Source organism: Pantherophis guttatus, chromosome 4 (genome assembly GCF_059756535.1).
Source record: "Pantherophis guttatus breed Tessera chromosome 4, ASM5975653v1, whole genome shotgun sequence".
NCBI lineage: Eukaryota > Metazoa > Chordata > Lepidosauria > Squamata > Colubridae > Pantherophis > Pantherophis guttatus.
Genome location: NC_142066.1, coordinates 53,280,482 through 53,299,447, shown reverse-complemented (window position 1 = coordinate 53,299,447; position 18,966 = coordinate 53,280,482). Strand labels below are relative to the sequence as shown.

Genomic DNA, 18,966 nt, shown 5'->3' with positions numbered 1-18,966 from the left:
GCAGTGGTTAGAATGCAGTTCTGCAGGCTACTTCTGCAGACTTCTGGCTGCTTGCAATTTGGCAGTTTGAACCTCACCAGGCTCAAGGTTGACTTAGCCTTCCATCCTTCTGAGGTCAGTAAAACGAGGACCCAGATTGTTGGGGGCAATAGGCTGACTCTGTAAACTGCTTAGAGAGTGCTGTAAAGCACTGTGAAGTGGTATAAAAGTCTAACTGATATTGCTATTTAGCAAGAAGTAGGGAATGGTATTTGTTTTAAAAACAGAAAAAAACATGCAGATGAAAATAGCAGAATGTTGTTGTTTTTCCATTCAACAACTTTTCTGGGCTGCTTTTCTCTTTAGCCACATGTGAATAGCCAAAATGGTTGGAAGAAAAGCAGAGAAACATGATAAGGGGATTTCTGTATGTCTAATTCAAGTATCCTAATTCAGCATCATAACTTCTTCTTTTAAGCATTTTAATTTATTATACATCACTGTATGCTACATAACACTGACTTCATTGGTGTTGACATGTATCATTATAAATCAACTTCCCCACTTTAAGGAATCAGGAAACAGACCAATTAATATGTTGCATTAGAACTAAATCTATTTCCCCAAACAAGATTTGGAGTATGACCCTACTACAGCTTTCTGAAATTGTTGGCCAAGCATTAAATCAAGAAGTGTACTTTCTTTCCAATCCCAAACAGAAGAAAAATAGCTCTATTGTTTTAACTATGCTTCTTGATGCAAAAAGTCTTTAACTCCTTCTCTAACTGTGCTATGCAGGATAGAGCTGGGGTCAGAGGCTTAACTTTGCACCTATTAACCAGCTGAAGTTCTAACTGGCAGCAGGCACAGAAGCAAGAGAAACCAAACATGGCTCTGCAACTGCTTGCTTGTTCTGAATGGAGAGAAAAGGAAAAAGCACTACTGCTTGTTCCCAAACCCATCTAGTATTACAAAGATGCAGCAAAAGCACTGACACATTAGGAATGTGGCATTTTGTACATTAATATGCAAAATATGCCTGCTGATTAACCAAATAAAACATAAAAATACAGATTGCAGCAAATCATCATGTCCATCAGATTTACTATCAATAAATCCTTAGGAATATGATATAATATATTGCTATACAAAAAAAGTCAATAAATACTGTGTTTTCTTGAAAACACGACCTACCACATAAATAAGCCCTAGCCTGATTTTTTGGGTTGGGCCTAGTATATGCCCTATCCCAAAAATACGCCCTAGTGAAGGGGGTGGGCATGGCCAGCACAGGAGACAGCCCTTCACTTCCCTGGTCACCTCATGGCTGCTCCGCCCCTTAATCAGGGCCCATGGATCAGCTGAGCCACCGAGGGCCGGGAGTTGCCTCTCATTCCCTCTCTCTGGGTGCAGCAATCAAATGTCGCTTGAGAAAAGGACACACATCCCAGGATTGCAATGCTGAAGGCTCGGAATGGAGCCTTTTTGATGGCAGGAAAATGGGGAGGGGGATTTTCCTGACTGTCATCCTTTCCTCAGCCTGTGCTGAGCTTGAGGAAAGGATGACAGGCAGGAAAAAACCCCTCCCCATTTTCCTGCCGTTTGGAAAAAAGCTCCATTCTGAGCCTTAAGCGTTGCAAACATGGGATACGTTGAAGGCTCGGAAGGTTTTTTGATGAACAGCAGGAAAATGGGGAGGGGGATTTTCCTGCCTGTCATCCTTTCCTCAAACTCAGCACAGACTGAGGAAAGGATGACAGGAAGGAAAACCCCCCTCCCCATTTTCCTGCCGTTCATCAAAAAGGCTCCATTCCGAGCCTTCAGCATATCCTAGGACCCTGCAAAAATTGTTGTGCCGTTGCACACGTGAGGGGCTGCACCACGTGAGGTTCAACATACCGACACAGTCACTCGCGGAAATACACCAGCTGCGCCAGTGGGATGAAGCTCACGGCAGTGCTGCTGTTCACAAATGCAACGCCACAACAAGCCTTGCAGGGTCTTGCTCCAAGAGGCTGTGCTAGTATGACAAACCTCACAGTGGTGCTGCCACTACTGCACGTGGCTAACTCCAGTTGCAAACAGCCGGGGGATTTGGACAGCCTTTGCATGGCTGGGATATCCATAGGATCCCTGGCTTCCGAATCCAGCGAGGCCGTGTTTGGGCTCCGGTGCGCTCTTCTTCTCCTGGGCAGTGGTGGTGCATCCATGGTGCGTCCGGCTCATCGAGTCTGGCCTGATCTTGGCCAGTGGCATCGACTCTGACCCGATTCTGGCTGCCAATGCTCAGGGGGGAGCATTGAGCCCAGCTGGCTTGATGCGGGAAACGAAGTGCTGTGAGGGAGCCCATTTCTCATGTTGGCCGGGAGGTGCCCACACAGAGGCCGGTTCTCAGGGCGCCATCCTAAGCAGGCATCAAGCTGGAGGCAGGGGAGGGTCAGTCCCCTTACCCGGTTGCCCTCCGCTTTTTCTCATCAAATGTCTGTGTGTGTGTGTGTGTGTGTGTGTGTGTGTGTGTGTGTGTGCGCGAGAGAGAGAAAGAGAGAGAAAAAGAAAAAGAGAAACAGCGGAGAGGAAATCCTTTCAAACAGCCTTAGCTGCCATTCTTGTTTCTCCCCACTGTCTCTCTCTCCCCCCGCCCCCCTCACACACACACAAACAGACAGACATTTGATTGCTTGAAAGAGACAGGCTGCGGTTTGCTTCTACCATAAGCATACACTTTCCACAATCTTTCAGAATTGTCCTTTTCTCAAGCAGCAACAGCAGTTGGGTAGAGGCGGAGGGGGGGAGTTGATTCCAATGGGCTGCGTGGCTTTTGGCCTAAACAGCCCACACTGACTCAGCTGATCCCTGGGCCACGGTTAAGGGGCCCAGCAGCCATGAGGTGACCATACTCCCCGCCTTCTGCACCTCAAAAAAGTAAGACTTCCCTGAAAATAAACCAGAGTGCTTATTTTCAAGCCTGAAAGAAAATAAGACTTGGTTTTATTTTCGGGGAAACATGGTACTGTGAGTTTCTTTTGAATAAATGTGGTAAACAAAGCATTAAAAATGTTCTTAATGCCAATTCCTATAAACCAATGAGTATTTCTTTTAAAAAATTAAATATTTAATATATAAGTTTTTGACACAACCACCAACCTTTTAAAGCCTTCTGTAAAGTTTCTAAGCAAGTGATAAGATTCTGGTGACCTCCAGAATTCATGACAATTCGTTTTTCCTACATTCAAAAGAAATAGGAGAAAATATTTCATGTCACATTTAATAATAAAATGAAAGAGAAACAACTAAGATATTAATACACTTAATATATATGTTCTATAGCTACAGAAAATAGAGATTTGAACAAGCTGTCCTTTACCATAACAAAGAAAACAAGAAAAAAGGGATATGGATTATACCAACACAGCGGACTGAAGATAGTTCAGAATTGTTTTATGGAATGATAGATTGTAACAATAGTTAATTCTAATTAGTATCTCCTAAGATCTGAAACAGTTGCTCAATAAGGCAACCAACAGTCCAGTTCCTTGGCTACTTTCCATGTCTGCCAATTTTTCTTTAGATGTTCTAAAATGTATTCTCCATTCACAGGGGAGGATAGCAAAAGCGTAAAAAATAAGTTAATTTAAAGTCTATTAATCCTTACCATAACTTGTCTAACAAGCTTCATGGTTTCTGTCCAAGGTCTGCTGTTGGGATTAAACTTGACATGAAGTCTTTCCAGAAGGGAACTCATTTTATTCAGTTTCTCTGATTCTATAAGCAAAATCACAAGTCATGTGTAATTTATCTTTAATTTTCACCAAAGCTTCGGCTTCATTACACTTGTCATCTTTTATCTTTATCTTTTTAACTGATTTTAATTTCTTTGATTGCTGTGAACTGCCCCAAGTTGTTAAGATTTGGGAGATATAGAAGTTTTATAAGTTATTATTATTGAATCTCAGCTTAGAAAATTAGATTCAGGTTTTCTGCACAGAAAAACAGCTTGTAGAAGATGACCACAACCTATATAATTCAGTGTTCATATTAGGCTGTTGATATATACTTTTTTCCCCTATTTCTGATGTATGTACAGATGTAGAAGTGCTAACTAACAAATCACTATTCTGCAAGGTTTATTTTGCAAGGCAAAGAGCATCATATAAATAATCACCAAACCTAAGTGAACAAGTATAGGCCTATGAAGAAAACTAACAATGCTTATTTTACCATTAATTCTCAACAAAGCATTAATGAAAGATAAAATTTTCTAAGCTAATAATAATGAAGTGACCTCAAACAAGAGAAAAGATTAGGTTGAAAGAAAGTCTCAATTGATATCTTTTGAAATTCCTTCCCACAGGAAGGAAATTCATTCCCTATAACAGGGATCGCCAACCTTTCAGACCTCAGGGATCACTAAATTCATAATTTTAAATCCCGCGGATCGCTAATATGAAATTTTCAAAAAGATAAATAGTATTTAGTGCAATATAAAAATGCAAATAATTTTTCTGTGGACCACCAAAATTTTCTTGTCGACCACCAGTGGTCCTTTGGTGATCCCTGCCCTATAATATTTCAGAAGATCAAGACTTTGTTATCTTAAGAATGTTTTCTACCTGTTACAGAGGAAAATTCAAAATGGTGGATAAATTTTTCAGAAGAATTTTTCTCCTATAGATTTCATCATAATGTAATTCTTTAAAGTAGGGATCACCAACCTTTCGGACCTCAGGGATCACTAAATTCATAATTTTAAATCCCGAGGACCACTAATATGATCTGCCTAATGATCGGCTGGGTGGGCATGACTAAATTGTCATGCGGCCAACTCGATGTCACTCACATCAAGGGGCGCCTCGCCAGCCTCTACTCACCCTCCCCTCCCAGCCACTCCTTGCCTCCCCACCTGGGGCCCCGCCTTAGGGCCCCAACAGGAAGTAGTTGTTGGAGTAAGCAGCCACCACAAGTTGGCAAAACAGCTCAGTTCAAATTGGATCTGACCGAGGAGGCCAAGTAAAAGCACCTCACTGAGGACTACGAGCATAGGTTTTCCAAGCAGAGGAAAGACCTGCTGGAGTGCCAGGTACAGGCGCCTGGAGGCTCAGCGGGCTGAGATGGTCAGCCAGTTCCAGGCCATGATGCTGTCTCACTGGAACAAGGTTCTCTGGCTCTTCACCACCACTAGCACTTCCCTCTAGCCTTTGTCCAAAGCCCTGCACCAGGAGGCTGAAGCAGACCCCAATTTCTGTCCCCATCTGACTTACACAAAAGACCCTGAAGGGGGAGACTCTTTGCAGCAACACAAATATTCATTGCACATAACTGTCCCAGGACCCGTAGTTTTGAGGACCCCTGATTTAGTGCAATATAAAAAATGCAAATAATTTTTCTGCAGACCACCAATTTTTTTTCATGGACCACCAGTGGTCCACAGACCACCACTGCTTTAGAGGAGGTAGGAATGTATAAATTCAGCAGAGAATACTGTATCTAAAATTATTCAATATGCATCATTTTTTATGCATTTTAGGTATTTCTGTCTGGAAAGAAATATTTCAAATTCTGTAACTTTCAATTCCAAAATGATACATCATAGTGCAATTTTTTTAAATTAAATACCTAAAATCCACTAAATTAAAGAATGCTACAAAATCCAGCACCATTATTCTCATATGACTGAAATTTAAAGGATCTTCAAACCAGTTGTATTAGCAAACCTATGGCTGCTGCAGCATTGCCAGAGACAAGTGATTGTGATTTTTGACGTTCTCTGGCAGCTTTCCATAAGGGAGCTCATGCTCCCACTGCTTTTTTGTCCATTCTGTTTCTGTTTAGATAAGAAAAATACTTTTGAAAAGATGCTGAACAGTCATGGGATGTTCAGTTTTTGCTAGAATTCTACATTCTAATTGTTAGATTGACTTCACTTAAAATCCATTACACATATAGTTGCTTGACACCAAATTAAGGTGTTTCTTACTCAAAATTTCTTAACTAAATAAGAAATTTGGTTGCCAATTTCATTTTAAGTTGTTTATAATCAACAACTGGTTCATGTACTAGATATTAATCAGCATCTGCTTTCTATACAAGCTGTTATTGTTTCTCTCTCCAGTTTTTACCTAACTGAATTTTCCTTTAGAACACTCCACTACAGGTAATTCTCAATTTACAACCATTTTTTAGTGACCAAAGTTAAAACAGTACTGAAAAAAGGTACCATATTTTTTGGACTATAAGATGCACCGGTATATAAGGCACCCCAAGATTTCGAAGAGGTAAGTAAGAAAAAAAAAAGTTTTTGCCTTTCCTGCCCCCCAGGAGCATTCTGCAGGCCATCCAAACCCTCTGCGTGCTCCGTTTTTCAAAAAACAGGCCCATTTTTCACTCATTTTTGTGAAAAACAGGGTGCGCAGAGGGTTTGGGAGGCCTGCAGAGTGCTCCTGGGGGCTGGGGAAGGGCAAAAATGCCCTCGTTTTTGCAAAAAACGGGTGAAAAACAGGGTCATTTTTCGCAATAACAGTGGAGTTTTTGCCCTCCCCAGCCCCCAGGAGCACTCTGCAAGCCTCCCAAACCCTTTGTGCACCCTGTTTTTGTGAAGGCCCATTTTTCACAAAAATGGGACAAGCGGGGCGGGGCTTCGGGAGGCCAAAAATGGCTGTTTTTGGTGTATAAAACACACCAACATTTCCACCCTCTTTTTTTGGGGGGGGGAAGTGTGTCATATACTCCAAAATTTATAACTTTAAGTTATAAAGTACTTTAAAACAGTACTTATAACTGTTTTTCACACATCTGTTGCAGCATTCTCATAGAGACATGATCAAAATTCAGATACTTAGCTTCTGGAATGTATTTATGATGGTTGCAGTGTCCCTGGAACACGTGATCACCTTTTGCAATGTCCTGACAAGGTAACTCAATGGGAAAGGAAGATTCATGTAACCTGTTACTACCTTAACAACTGCATTGAGTCACTTAACAAGCCAGAAAGGTGATAAAATGGGGCAAAACACATTTAACAATTGTGTTGCTTAGCAATGGAAATTTTGGCCTCAATTGTGGTTGTAAGTCAAGGATTTACAGTCTGTGCCAGCATCCCCTCCCCCCCCCCACCAAATCAAATCACAATACCAAGCTATGTTGTTCAGGCAAAATAGAAAATAGAATGGCCTTCTTGTAGAAGCCACAAAAATCTAATTTATTCAGAACAGAGGGCAAAAAAGGAAATAATAAACACTGTATTAGAATCTGCTACATAAACTTCAAAATCTGTTGGGAGATATGAAGGCACAATGACAGATTTCCCTATTTTAATTAAGCCAACCGATTCTTTCCTTTCCTGTCTTTCTATCTGCTTGGATACTTAATATTCAATATTATGGACAGATCTGAGATATATGGATAATAAGAGAAAAGATAATGGTAAAACATGGCAAGCACAATGAAGCAAGGAGTCTTACTCTCTATTGCCAAAGGCCTGGGTAAAAAGCCAGTAAATTTGCTGGATTTCAGTTTAGCAGTCTGGAAATCTCTTTACCATTTTACATGTGATGAATTCCCATTCACATATGTATATAATAAACAATATACATACAATGCATCATGTACTAACTTCAATCAATAGTATGTGTTTTCAGACAGGGTTTACTTGTGCCTGTTCAGAAACTAGATCTCTGATATGTTTTTATTAAACATTTCTAATAAATGTTTTTTGGGAGTGCTGTGGCTCTGTGGTTAAAAACGCTGAGCTTGTCAGCTGGAAAACTGACAGCCCAGCTTTTAGACCTATGTGCTGTGCAGTGGGGTGAGTTCCCTTACTTGCCCTAGCTCTTGTCCACCTAGCAGTTTCTAAGCATGCAAATGCAAGTAGATAAATAGTAGCACTATTGGTACCTATTTATAGTGGGAAGGTAACAGCGTTCCCTGCCCCTTGGTGTATAGTGACACTGGCCACAACCACAGAAATGTCTTTGGACAATGCTGGCTCCCTCAGCCAAGAAACAGAGATAAGCACTGCCCCCTAGAATCAGACACAATTGGACAGGGGAAACCTTTACTTTTTAACTTTACCTTATTAGACATTTCAGATAAATATATAAACAAAAGGAAAAAACAAAAGGGACAAAAAAGTAAGCAAGGGATTTACAAATGATTTAGGGATGATTATTTTCCAGAATATGTGTATGGAGATTCTCAGTCATCAAGTCATGGTTGCTCCAAAGATGCTTTTTCAACTGGACTTTGTGTTTCTTTGAAGATGTTTTGTTTTTCATCCAAGAAGCTTATTCAGCTCTGACTAGATGGAGAGGGAATGGGAAGATTTATATTCTTTGCAGACAGCTGCTCATTTGCATTCTTTTAGAGAGCTGTTGAGGCCATTTGGAAGTTTATCTGTGTCCTCAGGATCACCTGAGTAGTGCAAATGGATGGGGAACCTTCTTGGAACTGCAGAAAGGACTATATTGTAGACTGGAGATGGCCTCAATAGCTCTCTAAAAGTTCTTCAGTCAGAGCTGAAGAAGCTTCTTGAATGAGAAACTAAACATCTTAAAAGAAACACAAAGTCCAGTTGCGTCTTGAAAAAGCACCTTTGGGTCATGTGGATCTTGGATTTTTATTAATGTATAACTATCCCATTACAAAATTCTTTACTAGTCAAATCATGTGCTATATTCACAGCATAAGAAACAAGGAGAAAAGGTAGCAACAAATATTCATAAATAGAAGGTAGGAGGAACTTGTTGAGAATGTTTTTTCTTCAAAACACTTTAAAATATGGACTCATTTATAAATACCAATGCAGAAAGGATGATCTCAATTTCCCATCCATTTTCCAAATAAAATCCATACAAAATCATAGAGTTGGAAGGGAAATTATCTAGCCCGACCCTTGTTCAAGTGCACCATTTCTGAAACAGGACTACTACTGCCTCAATTCAAAGTCAGAGAAGATCTTCATGAGAAATTTTGTTCCAATACTTGACATCTCTTACAGTCAGGAATTTCTCCTGATCCCTATTCTGAACTCCTTCCTTGACAATTTAAATTATTGGTTCTGGTTCTGCCTTCTCAGGCAATAAATAAGTCTGCTCTATTTCTCTATGGCAATTCTTCAAATGTTTGAAGACTGTTTTCCCATCCCCCCCCCAAGTCATTTTTTAAGGTAAACATACAGATTCTCTAATACTGTATGTTTACCTTAAATATTGGATCCAGACCCTGCACTACCTCGACAGAACTCTTCAAACTTGTTTTAATTTGTTACTGTCCTTTTGAATTGTAGTGACCCAAAATGGATACCAGATTCCAATCGAGGTCTCATTAGGGCATTGGCTGTTAATATGTTACCCAACTGTCTCTTCAGCAGTGGCCCACAGACTGGCGCTCATGCCCAAATTTTGTAAAATGCTGCTAAATGAAACCTCCTTTCCGTTTTCTTCCGCTTCGTTTTCCTCACGAGCCCCAACACCACCACTACCAATTTTCTACAAAAGCATCTTCTCGGAGCTCTATCCCGAAATTGTCAAAATATCCCAGAATTCGCGATTTCTTTCCGAAATCCCCAAGATCGACCCCTCTTGCACAGTTATTGCAATTGCCACCATCGAATCGGCAAACCCCTATTGAGCACTCGGTAAAGGGATTTTCCCCATCTGATCAGAGGGCCTTCGTTGAAATAGCCTACGTTTGCAGGCTAATTCGGCTGACCGCCGACTGGTAGCGATTCGGCAGTTCGAGTCTCACCGGCTCAAGGCTGCTTCAGCCCTCCGTCCTTCGGAGGTCCGTAAAATTGAGGTCCCAGATTGTTGGGGGCAATAGGCTGACTATGTAAACCGCTTAGAGAGGGCTGTAAAGCACGACGGGGCAGCACATAAGTGTTAAGTGCTATTGCTACCTCCCTAAAGATTCTGCCACGGAGGAGGCGAGCAAGCGCTTTTTTGCAGCTCGAAGACCCATCACTCACCCTCGGTGTTGCCCTGAACTGCCTTCATCCCTCCGATGATGGTGGGGGGGAAAGGGGGTAAGTGACCCTGCCGCTTTCCCTCATGTAGAGCTGCCCCAGCCAGACAGGCACCCTCCCTTGGTGAGAAAGGGGCGGGCCCACCAAAAGCAGCCTCCCTGAGTCCCGACTACTGCAAAGCAACCGCCATCCCACCACCCGCCACGCGAGACCTCCCTGCTCCTCCTCCTCCTCCTCCTCCTCGGGCTCGAAACATGATAAATGTGGAGCAGGAAGTCGTGCGAGAATCCCGTGTGGCAGCCAATGCAAAGGCAGGATGGCAACTAATTCTCGCGAGATTTTAAATCGCCCGTTCCCCCCCCTTCCTCCGCCTGTGCTATTAAATTCCTCGTTGAAGGAGCGACTGCTTTAAACCTCCATAGTAGATGGCAACTTTTCCCCCGCCCCCCCCAGCTGTTTTCAAGTACAGAATGCTTCTCCATAAAGTGTCATTCTTTTCCCCTCACGTATGATCCTGGCAGGATGTCTCGTTTCTAAGTCGCTTAATAAGCATGTATTGAGAGAAAAGGCAAGGGAGGGGGGCGCCATTTCTAAATCAATTTGTTTTTATTCCTGAGGAAATAAATCACGTTTTTGTAGAAAAAAAACAAAAATATCCGCAGCTGCCTTTGTGATAAAATTTAATATATTTCGTAGCAGGAAATTAGAGTGGTGTAGGATCGCATAAAAGTGTTACAACACATGTAAACTACGATTTCACCTCACCCCCGCCCCCCACTGTTGAGAGGAACAATGATTCCCGGAAAGCAAACTTCTTCCCCCCCCCCCCCCCGTCTTGTAGGTTTTTCAAAAACAAAAGTTTTTAGGCCATCCACGCTTTGAGGTGCATGGGGGAAAGAAGCCCAGATCCCGCGAGAACATAGCAGCAAATCTCGCCTAAAAAAAAAAAAAACCCATCAGGTCAGAAACCGGGATAACCTCCGTCCCATCCCTGATCTCTAGGCAGGCGTCGCGAGACTTCGCAAAGCTCGGGCTGTGCGGGAACGCGTGCGCCTGCGTGAGAGCGAGTGTACGCGCACGCACGCGCGTGTTCTCGCGGTATTTGGAGAAATAGGAGCAGGTAGAGAGGAGTTGGGGGAAAGGAACCTCCGCGGTATACCAAAAGAAGCCACGGCGTCGGCAGCTCAGAGGACGGCAACGTGGGCGATTATTTTTTCGTATTCTCGCGAGAATTGGTGGCTAACCTTCTTCCCTCCTCACTTTCCTGCCTTCCTCTTCCCTACCCCTCCCCCCCCTCAATCTGGAAACAGCGCCGTTTCGGTCTGGGAAGTAGGTAAAAAAAAGATGGGACCCTTGACTTGGGGAACTCGCTAGAGATTCAGGTTGAGGAAGGGGGCGCCCCCTTAGTCGAGGATCTTGGGTTGGTCACGGGCCTCCGGGATTTGCTCAGTGAGCGAGGCCCCGGGTCGGGCTGGAAGTGTATACAGTCAGCCCCTCAGGAAGTTAAGGAGAAAGCAAATGAATTCAGTCCCCACTTTCATTTTGTAGGGACTTTAGTTGGTGGCAAGGCAACCTTGACCCAAGGCAGCCCGCTGCTTAAATACTTTGAGAGACTACTCTTAGGGGACCCCTTTTTCAAAAATCTTGAAGTGACTAGTCCCCAAAACTTTTCTTTGGTTTTTTTTTTGGGGGGGGGGCGTTAGTAAAGTTCAACTTCTTACCTATTTACAAACTGGGATTTTTTGGGGGCATATTTTACCCCTTTAATCCACCCTTTTGAGCAATTAATACCCTAAAAGTAGGAGTTAATTTAGTTTAGGAGCTAAGGAAGAGCAGGGGGCTTACTCAGGGGTTAAAACATCCTCTTTTCCCTTCCTACATGTGAAGTGTGAGATCAGAGGATCTTTTTGATAGAGTTGTTTTCCTCCAGGTGAAAGGCAGCTCAACTCAGTTTCAGATTTATTTCTGAGGCAGCCTTATCTTACAACATTCTGCATGTGATTGCAGAATCAGGTATTCATAGAGCAACCCCATTTATCCTGGTAAAGAGACAAGGGTGGGTTGAATGTAGGACATAGATAACAAAGGAAAAAGTAGCCCTTCCATCGTAGGGGGAGGGGCTTGAAGAGTAGAATTTGGGCTTTTTGGAGGATTCCTCCCTCTTTTCAAGCACAGTGGAGAAGGAATGCCAAACCCAGAGAGACATGGGGGCAAGAAGGATACGGGAGGTGGGGGGTCTTTGCATCAAGATGCAGTGTCCAGCAGTGGGAGCTCAAACAGCAGAGAAAGGCATCGACTCTCCAAGCATAAAAGACACAGATCCAGGCATTCCAAAGATTCGCCGTTGGGGTCCCAAGAAGGAGGAGCACCTCTTGGCAGCATGATCAAGCCATTGGTAGAATATGACGATATCAGCTCTGATTCTGACACTTTCTCAGATGAAGCCGTCCTCAAGTTGGAACGTAGAGAAAATGATGAGAGGAAAGGGACATCAGACAGGAGTGATCGATTACATAGACATCGTCATCATCAACACAGGCGTGTCCGTGAATTGATAAAAAGTAAGCTGGGAGACAAGGAGAAGAGAATGGACAGAAACCAAGAGTCCTCAGGCAAGTTGAGTTCTAGTAAGGATAGACTATCTGGCACTTCCAAAAGGCTACATGAGGAGAATGATGACCACTCATCTAAATCATTCAAGAGCAGCAGCAAAGAGTCCCGCTCAGCCAAACTGCATAAGGAGAAGTCTAGAAAAGAACGGGAGGCAAAATCTGGTCACAAGGATCACAGTAAAAGTCATCGGAAAAGAGATGCCCCCAAAAGTTACAAGTCATTGGACAGTCCAAAGCGGAAATCCAGAAGTCCACACCGCAAGTGGTCAGATAGTCCTAAACAAGATGACAGCCCCTCAGGAGCATCCTATTCACAGGACTATGACAACAGCCCTCCACGCTCACATACATCCAGTAACTATGATTCATATAAGAAAAGTCCTAGTGTATCCTCACGACGACCATCAGTCAGCCCTCCATATAAGGAACCTGCTGCCTACCAATCCAGTATGCGTTCTCCCAGTCCTTATGGCAAGAGACAGCGGTCGGTCAGTCCATACAGCAGGAGGCGTTCATCCAGTTATGAAAGAGGAAGTGGGTCATACAGTGGAAGATCTCCCAGCCCATTCAATCGAAGGCGCTCCAGCAGTCCTTTTGTTTCCAAACGGTCTCTGAGTCGTAGTCCTGTTTCCAGGTACTGGTCTTCATATTTAAATCAGAATTGCTGAGCCTCCTAAGTACTAGTACACCCAGCCTGGCTAGATGGCTCAGTGGCTAATACACTGAGCTCGTTGATCAGAAAGGTCGACAATTCGAATCCCTAGTATAGGTGGTCTGTGTGAAGAGGGGTTGGACTAGATGACCTCCAAGATCCCTTCCAACTCTGTTACTGTTATACAATGTAACTAAAGGGGATAATGTCCCAGAATTGTTATTGTCTCTTAGAACAAAATGTTTTATATACCTCTGATTCATTAAGGGTAATCTTTCTCACCATGATGCAGCCCTATGTGTTAGATTATAATATTATTTTAAGATAGCATGCTTATGCTGGTGAGAATGGAGTTTGAGTCTAACACACTTGGCTTAATATTAAAGCAGGATGATTTAAGGTACAAACTTGTTTTTCAGTCTTCCAATATTGTATCCTAAGTAATACTTTCTATTTTACTGGAGAATAAGTTGAAAAGAAGCCAGGTCAGCCAATATAACACTGAATGATGGGGTATCATGCTAAACCATGATATGAAATAGAAACCTAGAGTATGAAAACTTAGTGCCAGTGAGCACTGATCTTGCATGTTTTTCAACATATTTTTTTGGTTTAATTTGTCAAGCCATCAAACTAAACTAAACTAAACTAAACTAAAATCAATGATAAAATCATGATCGGGATGAACTACAGATCATTAAAGATAGATAACATTACATTATAGTTAATGCAGATGGATAGCTTCTGTGTCAGGTGTGTAACTGAGAACCAGCTGCCAAGATTTACTGTTAATTGCTTTCATTGTGCTATAGTCAGAGGTTATATAAATGTAGTCAGAAATTTCTGAAAACAAACTGCAGTTTAATCCATTCTTATGGTATTTTTTGTGGTTTTTATAAAATTAAAAAACTGGAAGAGGTGACAGAAAATGGCCTTACTAAATATGTAAACCAGTGTTGCAAGGAACTTTCTTCTTTAGCAAATTGAACTCAATTCAAAGAAAATGAGGTATATTTAATAATATACCATTTAAATATATAGTAGAAGTTTCAGGTTTTATCAGCCTTCATGACTTTCCATTTAGTTATGCTTGGATAGTTTTATCACAAATATTTTACTGGACTTTTCTTAAAATAGATAGACTTTTCATACACATTTAGATAAGCAACAGTTATTTGCTCAAAAATCATCTTTGATTTCAGCTTCTGATATTTATGAATACCATAAGGGAAGTCAGTATAGTTAAAATGTGTTCATATTATTCCTTTGAACTATAATTTTAACAATTATTGAAACCCAAAAGCAGAAAGGAACTTTTAAAATAGACCTCTTTCCTATCAACATTTATCATTGATTCTAAACTTTATATTGTTCATCTTACTTCAAATAAGATTTCATTTTGTTAATACTTTGGAAGGTATTACTCTCTCTTTATAATATAAATATATGAAACTGCTAATACTGGTTATAACTAGGCATTACATAGTTAACATTTCCATGGGTAAGTTTCTATAATTTCTTGTTTACACTTTTTACTGCAGAACCTTGAAATTGAAGTAGGAGTATTTTCAGTGAAGCCGCTAGCACTCTGGCAGTGCTAAACAACAATCTTATCATATTGTTTTGACAATTCACAGAAGTCTGTCTCCTCTTCATGTTGTGAATTCTGGATGGTCTTCATGAAGTGTCTCACAGCTGCATTCTCCTCTCTATAATGAGATAGTTAATGAACGCGAGAGAAAGTATATAATCGTTAACATAAGGCATTTTATATGGAGGAAATGTTGTAAAACAAATATTACTAGGCAAGCTTCCCACCAAGTGTTGAAAGGAAAAATGGTGAACCCTGTATTTGGTTGGCTACATTTTGAATCCAATATTTTTTGTTCCTATTGTTAAGATGGTTGGTACTTCAAATCTTGGCAATTACTTTTAAATAATGTAGGACAAATGGAGTTGTTTCCTGCTAATTATGGGCCAAATATCAGGAAAGCATGTCCATGTCTATTGAGAAAGGATTGTTTAATATGTGTAAACATCTTGTAATCTAAAAAAATTAGATTCATAAGTTTAGAAAATTTATGAAAGTAACTTGGTTGAGTCTTTATGATATGTTGAGTAAATGGGCTTGAGTAGAACAAACAGTAAGTATTGTATATTTAAGTATGTGAAGCTGCAAGAAGGCATCTCATTCCTGTTCATTTTTTATATTCTCTTTTATTTCATTTTATAAGCTTTACAAAGCTTTGTCTGGTGTTCTAGTTTGCCAACTCTTTTTCCCATTCACCTACATATGTTGGGTTCTGAAATTCTTAAACCATTTTTAACTCACTTTCTCCACTAGAGTCTTCTATAAAAACAGATGCCCTTCCTCTAAACAGATGCCCTTCCTCTAAACTGACCATATTAACAGGGAATGGCTTCTTATAATGTTTGGTACAATACATTATGAAATGAGATGTCTGTAGTGAGTTCAAAAGCTAATTCTCAAGTTGGATTCCTAAATAAGCAGGGATTGGCAGACTACTAACTTGAAGTTTAGAGAATGGGATTTGGGTCACTAGAGCTCAAATATCTGTAAAGGATTTTGTTGCAGATTTATTAGTATATTTTGGTGACCTGAATTTTAGGGAATATTGTATATTGTGAGACTAGGCTGAAGCTGCTATAGATAAAGATGAAGAAGACACATAAGCAGGGAAGACAATAAGCCAGTACTCTTGTCTAAAAGATCCCTTTAAGGAGGTAGTTAAGAAGGAACCAAAGGAAAAAAGTTAACTGAGCCAGACAAAGGAAGCTGAGCCTGAGTACATGGAGCATGATGCCATCTGATCTACAGCTACAGACTTGTGAATCAAGAAAGCAAGGATTTTGGGAGGGCTAAAAGGGCTCCTAAAATCCACTCACTCTTTGAGTTCTGTTTGGTGCCAGATTTGGTGGCTTCTATCTCTCTATCTCTAGTTAGTGCCTGTCAGCCTAGTTGGGGAAAACTTGGGTAATTGTGTATGTGTGTGTATGAGAACAAATGTTTATGTAACTAGTAAAGTTTTTCTCTTAGTTTAAATTCACTGAGTCTCTGTATTTCAAAAACCTCTTGTACCTTAGTATTTGGATAAAAGTGATTTGTGTGTGTGCCTAATTATTTCCCAGCTATTGACCAGGGATGTGTATGTTATCTGCTTTAATCGTATCTATTTGGAAAATTCAGATGGAAAGCAAGGGAACATACAAGTTGTGTGCTGTGAATGAGTGACTATAAATTAAGTCTGGGAGTGCTCTCTTGGAGTGTATGAAGAACGAGAGAATACTATATGTTGCCTTACCTGGAAGTGTGCCCCGAATCATAAATATTTATTTGTGGTTGGTTCACATGTCACAACTTTGGGGTTTGGGTTATGATTTACTGTACTGGTGAATCCAGTATTGTAGTCTGCACATTGGGTAAAATTAGGCCATCATAGCTTTTAAAACAAATAGAATAGTATGATGTGTGAACTCAGCCAGTGAATGCATTCCATAACGATCTTTCAGCCAAAACAACTCTCATTATTATTGAATTCCTGTAGATAATTGGTGTTTTCTGATAATGACAAAACCATTGCAAAGAGATAATCCTGCTTTTGATTAGTTACATTTATGAAATTAACTTGAATGTTATTCATTCAAGAAAGAATATTCCCTTTTGCTCTTGATAGAGGTCTGCCCTTATATTTCCAGAATTACATCAGTAGATATGACTTTACTATCCCCAAGAGTACAACTAGCTCTTTTCATATTGAAAGCCATGAAAACTTTAAACTGCCTAAAATAGCAAATAATGACATATTGATAGTTTATTCAAAACTTGAAAGAAAATTGGAATAATTGGCCTAAGGCTGAGTGTAGCCATACTGACTAGTGACATTCTTTTCTCAATCATGTTTACTTAGTTACCCTTATTGACTTGGTGGACTACTTATTGCTGCTTCTGGCCTCTTTCATGGCCTAATTTATCTTTGAGCTTAATTTAAATCAATAGTGCTTGTCATAAACAACTGTTTGTACAATCTTGCATATGTAATGATCCAGACAACTGGATTTCTAGAAACTACTGTTTCTTGGGAAATTGTATCGTATAAAAATGAACATATTAAAGTTTAAAATGGCTAAAATGTTTAAATATAAACAATATATAAACAGGGACCAAACTTCACACTTTGTAGCACTGATGATGTTACCTGGTTGGGTAATGAAAGGTCTGCAAATAACTAAGCTCAGATAGTACTAGGGCCTCCAAAGTTCATCCCTAGCTACATGTTTCCCTTCTGGTAACTTTTAAATAATCAGAAAACAATGAAGTAACAAAATAAAGGGACAGCTTTTTATATATTTCACTGATTAAAAAAAAAGTAAGGAGGCAGGTAACATTCACATTTCAAGCTTACTGTATTTTCTAAATTTTAGATTAGTAACCTACACTGCAAATACCTGAAGTACTTCTGTTAGACCTCAGGATTACATATATTCTCAGCTTCCTATAATTAACTGCAGAAATTGCTTTCAAATATTTGTGTTTTGTTGGAGTGTTTGGGATTAGGAATGATTTAGATAAGATTACTAATCTGCTGAGATCTGATTGTTAGAACAGTTTTGTCCAGTAATGTTAGAACTGAGACAGCTCAATGTCAGGGAAGGACTAGGAAAAACTGAGAACCAGTGTATGGATTTCTGACACTTATTGAGTTTTGGTTTTACCAGTTCTTTTAATTTTTAAATTGTTAATTATAACTTTTCAGAAGCTGTAGATAGGGCATATAGCACCCCTTCCTCTTATTTTTTTTAATCAAAACTCTGTGACCTAGGTTGGACTAAAAAAAAAAGCGACTGGCTCACAGTCACACAACCTTCTCTGGCTGGGAATGCTCTCTTTCTTACCTGCTACACTACAAAGTGCTGCTACACTACTGCTACAAAGTAGAAAGTACATAGCCTATGTTGAATAACAGAACTGAAAATTTACTCCCTTTCTGAGCTGCCATTGAACTCTCAGTTCTCTTGGTGGGATAGAAAAGGTAATTTCAGTGAGGCTATTTTCTGATTACACAGAACATTTAAGGGTATCTTGGGAGAGTAACTACCAATGTGGGAAAGTGAAACTTGAAAGCAGTGCTTTCAAAGCAAGTAAAGGTAGCTGAGCTTCCCTCCCTCCCATCTCTCTTTCAGCTAGAACACTTTAAAGAACAACTTCATAGTAAATATTAAAAATGTCTGTCTTGTTTTATGCAGGGAGTATATATCTTTGTTTTTGCACATGCAAACAATGATATATCATGGTTTCTAAATTCCAGGCAAAAGATCTAAATATATCCAGGCTTAAAATGTTTGACCCCTTTTTATTTTAACGTGGTACTATAAAGATTGCTATATTATGTTATACGTGAGTGGAAGGTACAGTTTCAGCCTATGCACAAGTGAATCCAAGAAGAAAGCAGAGAAACCTGCAAGTTGAGGAATGTACTGGAGTTTTAAGGGTCATGGTCGGTATCTATAAATAGTGTGAGTTCTGAAATGCCTAAACCATGACCTATTTTAACCATGGTCTGATGAATAAATCAGGTGGGTTTATGTAGCATTTAAACATGGTTTACAAACTGCATTGGCTGTGTTCACATATCTTGTAATCTCAAAAGAAACATACATTGTGTAATAGAAATACAGAACATAAAATATTGAGCTAAATTCTTGAGAACTAGAGGTTGATTTTTTACATAAAAGTATGGCAGCTA

At 40.3% G+C, this 18,966-nt stretch overlaps 2 protein-coding genes across 22 annotated transcripts in view; one reads left to right on the top strand and one right to left on the bottom strand.

Moving 5' to 3' along the window:
• MED1 (mediator complex subunit 1) overlaps positions 1-10,228 on the bottom strand; it is a 46,536-nt gene extending 36,308 nt beyond the window's left edge. Inside the window, exons 1-3 of one of the 2 annotated variants that reach the window (XM_034415858.2) lie at positions 9,941-10,228; positions 3,632-3,741; positions 3,124-3,202 (exon numbers count right to left, since the gene is read on the bottom strand). In XM_034415858.2, the coding sequence (XP_034271749.1) occupies positions 3,124-3,202; positions 3,632-3,741; positions 9,941-9,968 (217 nt within the window). In that variant the 5' untranslated portion in view covers positions 9,969-10,228. Of the gene's footprint in view, positions 1-3,123; positions 3,203-3,631; positions 3,742-9,720; positions 9,807-9,940 lie in introns of those variants that run through there. The other variant, XM_034415859.3, reaches the window with a different exon arrangement.
• Positions 10,229-10,967: 739 nt separating this feature from the next.
• The window catches only part of CDK12 (cyclin dependent kinase 12), a 171,720-nt gene continuing 163,721 nt past the window's right edge, over positions 10,968-18,966 (top strand). For 15 of the 20 annotated variants that reach the window (XR_015733837.1, XR_015733839.1, XR_015733838.1 and 12 more), the window contains exon 1: positions 10,968-13,183. Coding sequence is in view for 10 of the 20 variants with exons in the window: in XM_034415854.2 (XP_034271745.1) it covers positions 12,123-13,183 (1,061 nt within the window). In the remaining 10 variants the exon portion in view is untranslated. The remainder of the gene's footprint in view (positions 13,184-18,966) is intronic. The other 5 variants (XR_015733841.1, XM_087892200.1, XM_087892199.1 and 2 more) reach the window with 1 other exon arrangement.